This window comes from Theobroma cacao, chromosome 4, assembly GCF_000208745.1.
Source record: "Theobroma cacao cultivar B97-61/B2 chromosome 4, Criollo_cocoa_genome_V2, whole genome shotgun sequence".
In the NCBI taxonomy this organism is placed as follows: Eukaryota; Viridiplantae; Streptophyta; class Magnoliopsida; order Malvales; family Malvaceae; genus Theobroma; species Theobroma cacao.
Window position 1 is genome coordinate 23,838,138 of NC_030853.1, and position 10,625 is coordinate 23,848,762.

General features: G+C 30.4%; 1 protein-coding gene across 3 annotated transcripts; it reads right to left on the minus strand.

Annotated features, from left to right (window-relative positions):
* Positions 297-5,040, minus strand: LOC18602354 (transcription factor bHLH113). Of its 3 annotated transcripts, none has more exons than XM_018120278.1 (6): positions 4,475-5,040; positions 2,945-3,063; positions 1,913-1,978; positions 1,631-1,696; positions 976-1,023; positions 297-852 (listed from the first exon to the last, which is right to left on the minus strand). In XM_018120278.1, exons 2-6 carry the CDS (start codon positions 3,038-3,040, stop codon positions 700-702), a joined length of 429 nt encoding a protein of 142 aa, XP_017975767.1. In that variant the 5' UTR covers positions 3,041-3,063; positions 4,475-5,040; the 3' UTR covers positions 297-699. The 3 variants fall into 3 exon arrangements, with proteins under 3 accessions (XP_017975767.1, XP_007033749.1, XP_007033750.1); XM_007033687.2 differs by having other exon boundaries at positions 2,945-3,068; XM_007033688.2 differs by lacking the exon at positions 4,475-5,040 and adding an exon at positions 3,293-3,726 and having other exon boundaries at positions 2,945-3,068.

A 10,625-nucleotide genomic window follows, 5' to 3' on the forward strand; every position in this document is an offset into this window, starting at 1 on the left:
CTATTTTGAGAGGCAAGGCTTACTTCATATGACAACCCCCACTGACCATAGCCCTACACATTAACTAGCTGGTACCATGAGCATTTGGAGATGATCAAAAAGGAGCTCAGAAATACCTAATTCTCCTCTCCATCTGGTCATGATTGGTGAGCTTTTGCAATTACATGCTACTTCTTCATGGCAAATCAAAGCCCAAGATAAACATTGAGAGATTAAGTTCCCAACGAAATTTGCAACCCCAACACATTCTTCAAGCAATGCATAAAATAAGTCATGCAGTTGACAAGAACTCATAATGATCCCTTAAAAAGAGAGGGCTATATTAACCATGGAATTCCTTCCTATATTCATAGTTACAATTTAAAGCAGTTATTCAACTCAGGTTCATCAATATACATTTTACATGACTTGATCAGGAGAGAGCAAGAAGATTTTGTAATTGAATAGCTTGAATGCAGCTTGTTCCCAGCACCAGCTTAAAACTACAAAGGTGCAAGGCTGCATTTAGATACACAATTCTCCCAATCAAAGACTAGTAATTTTGCCTACCAACATCCTACCTTAGTGCATCACGCTATAAATTTCTGTTACAAAGTTGCATTTGCCTGGGAAAATTTTGTGCATTCAACAATAAGTTGGTTACCTTCTAAACCAATTCTAGTGGATTTAAAAGCCTTCCAGTTGCTGTGAAATAAAATGTCAATTGAATTGTGAGATAGCCTTTTCAAACTTAGGAGATGTGGTCTTGATGGGTGCCCAAATATCCGCACCATTGCTGCGAGCAACTCCAGCAGTACAAGAGATTGGAACAAGGCATAAACCTCGGCTTCTCAGGCTATAATGCTCTACATCCTGGAGGAAGAATCAAATACCTTTAAAGCAAAATTGTAACTTATTCGAATGATGATTCCCTAATTAATGTCTCTATAGTGTGTCAACATAAAAGGTGTTCCAACAACACATAGAAATGCTCACCTGCATATTGTTTGTTGGTGCTGTTTGGAGATATGGAGCACTTAACACCTGAAACCACCCCAAAATCACAAACGCCAAGAAATTTGAAGTTAAATTTGCATTTCTACATAAAAGTAAATTGCCAACGGCACATTTACAGACTTCATACACCTATCTGACTCAAATACCACAAGCATACCACTGCACGCTAGGTCTTAGCCATTAATGATGATCTAATGATCTTTAAAAGGAGAAAGAGTACATTTCTATCAATTTTCACTCCTCTTTTCTTGCTTTTATTTGCTATTCCCTTTTATTCGCACTTCGAAAATTGCTGAGTCCAAAAAGAGACATAAAACCAACTGAACGACCAAGAGCTCCTCCTAGACATATTTAAGTTGTTCGCAGCTTGAATGTTTTAAAATTATAAGCAGAAATTGTTCAATGATCAGTGCCAGACAGAGACTGGAACTGTTGAAGCTCCCAGGTTGCATAACGAAATTTGAAAATAAATCAACACACCATATTCCCAATCCAACAATCTAAACTTCTACACAGTATATTTAATTGAAGTATGTGATTGCTGATCTTTGGAAGCATGCATTTAAAATTTGCAATTAGTACCAACTAACAGGCATGCAAGGATAATTTAGGTAAAATAAGCAAGAAAAACAACCTTGACTTGTTCATGAAGAAATCGTATGTACTCCATTGCCTCTAGGAGGACAGAAGCAGTATCGGTCTGCAATGAAAACAGAGCTTTACAGTTATAGCAAGATAGGCAACATCATTAAAAGCCAAATAAATGCTAAAATAACAACCAGATTAGCATAACCATTGAAGTTTTTAGCAGACTAAACATATTAGACTTGGCATTCAAGTCTAAACATTGATATCCAGTACTACAACTAAATAAAGTATTGCCACTCCAATGTAAACAACTAATTGTTGAATGTACCTTTCCATATGGTGAAACAAGCTGCTGCAGAGCGACAATGCGTTCACCAAGCTTCTCTTTCCTATCCTATTGCCAAAAAGAGTAAATTAAGATTAATATTAGCAACAAACACATCAGATGGTACGTTGCACTTAGTTTTGTACATAGTGAAGAAATGAAGAGATAACCAATGATTGATAAATAAGCAATGACTGAAAATGCATTTGGACCCATCTTCAGGAGCAAATGCCTTCCTAAAATATGTTAAAAAAGAATACAAGCTATGCCAAGAGGATATAACTAGGCATCTTGTTTGAAAGAAAAGTTGACTGCCAAATAAAAGTTTGCATAGGTTTTCAGCACAAGTTAAAACCAGAAATTTTGTTCATTTCATGGACAGTGAAATTATATAAACTAGTGTTTGGGTTGGTGAGGATTTGGGCAGAAAGCCTAGATTCAAGCCTTAGTACGCTCCACTTGAACTAAAAGGTATATGGTAGCCTCATTAGTGGCATGCTAAAATACTATTCTCGGATGTTAGAGACAGGAAACTCAAATGAATGTCAAACATGAGACTTCACATTTTCACTTGTCAAAATCGAATTAAAATCAAGCTTTTAAGGTTTCATTTTCACTGCTATCTGAAAACATAGCTGTTGGCTGTTCTCACATAATCCTTCAACTGTTGTACTGGTTGATATAGCTTCAAAATCAAAGTTTACGCAAAAACAAATCTACTTCAATCTGTATATTGCACTGAAATGTCCAAAAAAATAGAGCATAACAAATAGGATAAACTACTAGATATTTTGAGAAGAGATAATTGGTAAGAACCAAACAGGTGGGTTGATCTAGAAATAAAAGGGAATAGCATAGAAAGTCACATGTAGCTAACCCCATCTAATAGGGATTAAGCTATAGTCAAACTGAACCGAGTTGAGTGCCCCATCACTCTTGGTACAAGATGTTCCTTTGGTATAGCAATAAAATGAATGTGGAAGACGATATATTCACTAAGGGGATATTTGAAGGGGAGTAAAGAAGGCTAAAAACCTTTGTGGAGATCGATAGATCAGCCTTTTGCCGTTTGGATGCCAAAGAAGTGAAACTGCTATGGTCAACAGAGCAAGGGCCCCTTTTGTTTTCCATAATCTTTCCGATCTCTATCCCTTCTTCACTAGTTAAAAAGAGAAAAAAACAAAAAAAGAATCACACACTGAAATAAGCATAATTAAATCATAAGTTGAAACTTACTTCCATATTTTCCATAAACTTTAAGCTCAGTCATTTAACAAAAGAAAATGCAAGAGCAAAACTAAAACAACAATCAATACCCATTGAGGGTGGTGAAATAAATTAAAAGGAAAAGAAAGAAAGAAAGTCTAATCTAAGGTTACTCACATGCTCCAGCTAGTTCTTATTTACCAGAAGAAATTAAAAGGCAGAACAAAATGCCCAATGACCAAAGAATATTGGAAAGTTTTAGGCCTTCTTAAGAAGGGTGATCGTCCCCTTTGCCTTTGGACATTGATAAAAGCACCAAGACACATATAAGCGGGAAAAGGCCACCTGTGAGGTGGGAGCAAAGAAGAAATTTGATACTGCAGTTGACCATCAATGAAACTTATTTTGGTAGAAGCATCAACGGCAGAAGACATCCAATTTGAGCATACAAATGAGCTTAATCTCATCATCAGTACACACCTTAAAAAAATCAAATTTTATATAAGCTGCACGAGACTCCATTGCATTGTCAATATGATAACCCAAAAAACATGCACTTCCATGGTCAGCGGGTAATACTCCATTTATATACCAGTAGACATATAATTTTATAAACATCATTTATTAATATAATTACAACAACACAATTAAAAACAATATCACCATAATTAAATAACTGTAGGCTTAGAAACAGACAACAGTTGCAAGAATCAATGAAAAACACTGTAACCTACTTACATAAAAAATTGAAAACAACAGCCCAAAAAAAAAATTAAATAATGTATGGAATAAGAATAAGTCTATACACCAGCAATACGTCATAGACACAAACTTACAAACCAGTACCATCATTTCATTAATCACGCCAAGCGCAATAATCAATTGATGGTGGAAAAAGCTCCAAGCTTCAGATAAGTACCGTCATATAGATGAATATGGAAAAACCACAGTGAAGATTGCTGTGTGTGATTAACTAATGAATTATCTTTGGTGGGCCCAGAAGATGAAGAAAGTACCTTAATATAGATGAACATGCATGAATGAACCATAAATACATCTAATTTGCATTTGTAATTTTCTCATTCCTTCAGTTTAATTCCAACACAACTATGACTAAACAAATATTCCAAGGTAACATTCAATGAAAAAGAATATAAAAGAGAAAGATCAAGAAAATAAAAGCAAGAACTCTAAATTTCATGGAAAACAGAGTATCATTCATAAAAAAAAACAAAAAAAAGGTTAATGGGTATATATATATTGAATTAACATTAACAAACAATTAAACAAAGCTTCTTTAAACCAGAAGAACAACTTAAGAAACCAAAAGGAAACACATATAGGAGTTCAGCAACTCACCAAGAACATAAAGTCTGCATTGCCAAAACAGCTCAAAGCAAAATCTCAAGCCTTACACTACACGTCAAAAATCTTCAAGACCCAACGCAAGAAAACACCCAAATTCAACAAAAACTTTATAAGGGAAAAGCCAAAGTTGAAGGCTTTATGCTTCAACTTTCATTATTTTCAACAAAAATCATTAACACCCCAAAGTCCAAAAGTCAGTTCAGTTCTATCTTTCTTCAACAGAACATCAAAAACAGCAAACTTTTTTTAAGGCTAAAACTGAAACTTTATCGCCAAAACTTGTCAGGTCTTGCGTCTAAAAGCTGAAAAGCTCAATGAAGAATAAAAAAAATTTAATCCAAAAACTGCAAAAGTTGGCTTAAACCCAACACTGCTGAAGGCTCAGAGAAGCCAAGAAAGAGTGTGTGCATGTAAAAGAAGAGGTTTGGGAAGAAGAGGGAGAAGAAATGGGGTTTGTGAAAGAGTCTTTATAAGGTTTTTGAAAGCAATAAAATAAAGAGATTTGTGTAAGGAAAATCCAACAAAGAAAATTTTGAAAAAGGGGAAAATGTGTGAATAGTCTGTTCTTGTTTTCTTATTTGACAGCTAATATCCAACCATGCAAAGAGCCAAAGAGAGATGGAGTGGTTGATTTAAGCTTAGATTTATTGTCCGTTTTTCTAACCATGGTTGAAAGTGACTTGTGAAAACGCTCAACACTCCCTTTATTTCTCTCTCACTCTCTCTTTTCAAACTTAGCTGGCTTGGCTTCATCAATTTCTATTTGTTTAATTACCAAAATAATGTTTAATAATTGAACATTAAAGATATCAAATTGACAATTAAACTGCTCTTAACAAGCTAATTTTTTAACTCTTTTTTTTTCTAAAAAGAAAGAAATTAGTGGGAAACTTTTTATTGTTTACATTAAATAATCAATTTAAAATAAGTAAAGTAGGTATCAGAATGCAAGAATTTATCTTTTGATGCCTAATTAATTGAATTAAGAATTTACATCTCATAAAATCAAATGAATAATTAATCGCTTTTTTTTTTTTCAATTTTGCAAGTTTTTAGATACATGGAACATATTGTTTCTTTTAATTTCAATTTTTTAATTTGAGGAGCCATTATTATTGTATCATTATTTTCAATTTTAACGTATAAAAGTAAATTTCAAATTTACTTTGGTGGGTATTTTGATCAAATGGAAATATATTCACTTCTCTTTGCGTAACGTAAAAATATTGAATTTTTCTATATATTGGAAAATAAAAATTAATTTTTTTGGAAGTTTAAATTTCAAAATTAGTGTACTTCAATTTAATCAAATAATCGAACCTTTTTAATTTATCGTTAAAAAAATGACATCAATGCTGACATCAGCATTGATGTGACACATTTTGATAATATAACACTCACAAAATGATGTGACATGTCACGTGACACCGATGTGATGATATGACAGTACCAATAACACTAATATAATTATGTGGTAATGTTGACATGTCAACATATCAGTGTTACGTGACAGATCAAAAATTTTTCAAAAAAAATTTTGTTTCACGTTATAAGGATTAAATTAAATAAAAATATATAATATATGGACTAAATTGAGTAAAATTAAGATGTTAAAAGACTAAATTAAAAAAATATTTAAAAAATACAAATCTTTAAGTAGATGATTAATAAGCCAAATAGTTAAGTATAAAAGATTTATAGTGTTAAACAATATATATAAATATTTTCTTACTTGATTATTTGATTTTAGAATATGTACATTAATTTACTTTTTTTTTAAATTAAGTTTACATTCTCCTTTTATAAAAAAAAAAATTTTTAAATTCATACCTAAAATTAAATTTAAATAAATAACTTACATTATATTAAAATAAAATAATCAAGTAAGAAATCCATCAAAAGATATCCTAATATCTAAATTCTCACACTTGTGACTTAAAATTATTACATTCGAATTTCAAAAACAAATCAGCATTAAATAAAATGAAAAATATTCCCCAATGTATAGTACAAGCGAGACAAAAAATTTACTAAGCTTAATTAGAGTCTTAATGTTTCAATTAAAGCTGGATTAATTCTGTTGAAAAATTAATATTTTTTCAGTGCTTATACTTTCGGTTTTTTTTTTTATGTATAATTATCGAAAGATAGACATGAGAAAAAAAATTGGCCTATCATTTTTTTTTTGAAGTTGTAAGTTTGTTATATATATATAGGCAGAAAAAAAAAATGATAAGAATGTTTTATGTGAATCATAATTATAATGCCCCACTGGGATATGAATAATGTCAAAAATATTTGGATGATTATAGCCTTTGGATAAAGCACGGGTGTGGTACTTACTTTCAACATTTAAGAATCAAACATCCAAAGTACAACATCAAAATTTTAACACAAGCTTTACTTGATTTATGTCAACCTTTTTGCTCTATGCTTAAATTAGAAATAATTGCTTTCAACGTTAATTATGGTAGTCTCACAAAATTTAGTAGTAAGTGAATTTTGACCCCCAATAGTTTCCGAAATTAATTAATTCAGTTAATTCTTTTGCATGGTGGTCTAGAAATGTCATGAATGAGATAAAAATAGGTTATAATTAGTTGAATGATATGGTGTGTGTATATATATATATATAGGGTCTTGGGTATAAGGAGACCCTCCCCTAAAGAATTAGTATTGAATTTCACTAAAACTGACGTGCCTAATTAAGCATTACTAATCCATTTTTTATTGTTTTTCTATAATCAAATACCACTTCATAATAAAGATTAAAAACTTGAAATGATCTTTTATGATGTATTTATTTATAAAATTAATTCGATTATCGTAAAACTTATACGATTTTATTATCATTATTGTAGTTGATAAGAAGGAAATATTTGAACCTTATTTTTTAAACGGGACATAATTAAGCAGGAAAAATGTTTAAATACAAATTTCATTTTATTTTTCAACTTGACTACATACATAACAAAAACTGAAAGATCCTAATAAGCTTTTATATTAGAATGGTAAGTCTTTTTATGTCAAATATATAAATTAATTACTATTTTTGTTTCAAAATAAATATCTACCACATATTTCTAGGATGTCTTAAAATCATGTCTACTTTCTTCTTCTTTTTTAGCACTTATAATACATTTTTAACACTTATATTATTTGTAATAATTTTTTACTATTTGACATTAAAAATTTTTTAACAATGACATCAATAATATAAAACTATTAAAATTTTAACATAAAAAAACCATTAAAATCAAAGCATTGGAGGAAGTATTATACTTGAAAATGGAGATGAGTAGGAGGATCTTGTGTCTTCAAACTTTTTAGTGGTATGGTCGCCCTTCAATTGAACATAGCACGTGTTGATATGACCTCTACAAATTGAAAAAATAAGAGAGAAAAAAAAAAAAAGAAGAAAGACAACATAGGAAAAGAGCAAAAGGAAAGAGGGGATCAAATAAATGGGGCATCCAATCATCACTGCTTGCTGATTTGGCATCGCCCAATTGCATATGAGTTTGATACGTGAAGAGATAGAAGAGAAAGGTTCATGACTTCAATTTGATGCATGAAAAATCAAGCTTTTGCCTTGTATTATTGAAAAATTCTATATATTTTTAGATAAATTTAAATTATGTATATATTATCAAAGCAAATTATGAAAAATTAATCTATTGATTAATTTAAATTGTATATAATTATTATTTATATTTTTTTCATTTTTTGAGTTTTAAATTTTTTAATTAAAATTTCAATTTTCATCACTGAATGTCCTTGTGTATTTTAATTTATAAATGATAGTTTTCTGTTGTGTTTTCTAACATGGCGGGAAATCGCTTTCAGAGCAGTTTCCGCATTCAGGTGGGCGGTTTCTGAAAGTGGGTCCCGCCCTTGTCTGCAATCACCTTCCTCTGATGATTCTCCCAAATCCGCAAACTCTCTCTCTCCTCCGCTCACATCTCGCGCTTCATTGTCGCTCTCCTGTGATTAACCCCACGTGGCTGTCCGATAGAGGGACGGTGATTATCACGACCACCGCGTGAGGAGTGGGGGAAAATGGTTTAAGTGATAGGAGGGGCCCAGAAAGCAGTGAGACCGTGCGCAAAAAAGTCCACGAGGATTTAGTCTAAAGGCAGGTGGGGTCCCACACGGTTTTGATATTTGTCTGTTAACTCTTTTGAAGTCTGATCCCTCAGTCCTCATCCCTATCGTCTTTTTGCTGTGCTCACAGATCGAGCACTACTCTCCTCGGAACTTGCCTACTTGGCCTTTCTAATAAGTTTTTCTTTTTTATTTTTTTCTCTGTTTTTCTATAAGAAATTTTTATAATTTTTTAATTCTTTTCAACTCATAAATAATATTACCTTATTTATATACTTTTAGTTTTCCGAAATTAATATCTCATTTAAGTTTTTTTTTTTAAATCAGTTTGTCAATTAATTTTTTTAAAATTTTGTACAAAATTAAAATAAGACATTATTTAAAAGACGAAAAGAATATTATTATCTTAGAAGAAATTTCTTTACACTTTAGGTAAATTCTTCTTTGTTCATTGATATGGGAGGTTTATGCCGTAGGTAGGTAGGTCCATAATTGAGATTATGTAGACCAGCATGTGATTTTGGTCCAATAATTTGTCGCATGAAATTCAACCAAAATGCCAATGGTCTTAGCTTAGACGTAGCTTCTAATCTTCCAACATAGTTTGATTTAGTCTAACTTAATTATGAATTACGGAAACATACATCAAAATCAAAAGATTATAAAATAAATTGTTTCCCTTTCGTCTCAATGTATACATATAATTTAGAATGTATTTTGTTTATAATTTTTATTATGTTATGCAAATAGGTTAGAAAATAAGATGTAAGCATCATTACTTTTAGATATTTAATTGGACTAAACAAGTTTCTTTACCAGCGTTTCGATTTAAACTCAGTTATAACCCAGAGACACGTATAGGAGTTCATTTCAAAACTCAGGTTAAGCTATTTTTTTTTTTTTAAATAGATTAGGTAAACTCAAGTTTAATAAAATTTAAGTAAACAGGTTTGAACTCGATTTAGTTCCATTTAGGTCAGGCTTGACAAGCCTTCTATCTAACAAGTTAAGACTTAAAAAGGTTGTATTCTTTGTCAATTACATATAAGGATGTTAATAGATATCTTATAATTAGGTAATTTGTATTATCTGATATAGTTAAATAAGATTAAGGTATTTTATAATTGAATTTAAGTAATAAAACTACCACATTTCATGATTTCCTGTATTAGTCCCATGGTTACTTGAACTTAATTATAAATAATGACTTTTAATATTAAATTTTAATTTTTTATATATTATTTTTTATTTATAAATTTCTAATAATTTATGTAATATTTACTAAAATTCAATTATTATTCTAAATATAATTTAAAATTTTTTATGAATCAACTTTAATATATTAATTTAATTTGTATTAATAATATACATAAATATTGATTTTAAATTTATTTTAATTAAATATTTAATAGATACAAATATTTAACGAATAATGTCAAAAATATTCAGGTAAGATTCTAGTAACATTTTAAAAATTTAATCAAATATTTATAAGATTCGGATATCCCTATCAAATAATAGGATTTGTTTTGGGATCTACGTACTCTAAAATTTAGATTATAACTGGTAAGAGAGAGAGAGATAGGAATTTAAGAAAATTATGAGGAAGGAAAGAAAAGGTTAAGAGGAAATCAATTTTCTTCCTTCGGAGTACAAAAATAATGAAGAAATATATATATATATATATTCATGTTTCCCTTGTTTTTCCTCCTCTTTAATACATAGTGTTGGAGGTGATAAATGGTTGGGTAATTTTCAAATTATATTGAATTAAGTTTAGGAGTGATATTTGCACCTGAGCATTTGGTTCATTAGTTGATGCATAATCTTCCTGTTTAAAGAGTAGGGTTCAAATCTCCCCTCCCTTAATTATATATAAAAAAAGTTTAGGAGTGTTACTTTGTTAGAGATGCCAATTAAGTTTAGGAATTAGGTCAAGTGTGGTCATTTTAGGTAAATTATTTTTTGGATAAGTTAAGTTAGCTTGAATTTTGAGAGATGTAATTGGATCATTCAAGTTAGATAAAATTTTGCCTTA

Excerpts from the sequence above, each read along its gene's own strand:
- LOC18602354 (XM_007033687.2), bottom strand. The coding sequence starts at position 4,494 with ATGCAGACTTTATGTTCTTG. Across the intron at positions 1,979-2,944 it reads ATCTATCGATCTCCACAAAG|GATAGGAAAGAGAAGCTTGG; the intron begins GTTTTTAGCCTT and ends TTTTGGCAATAG. Across the intron at positions 1,024-1,630 it reads TTCTTCATGAACAAGTCAAG|GTGTTAAGTGCTCCATATCT; the intron begins GTTGTTTTTCTT and ends GGGTGGTTTCAG.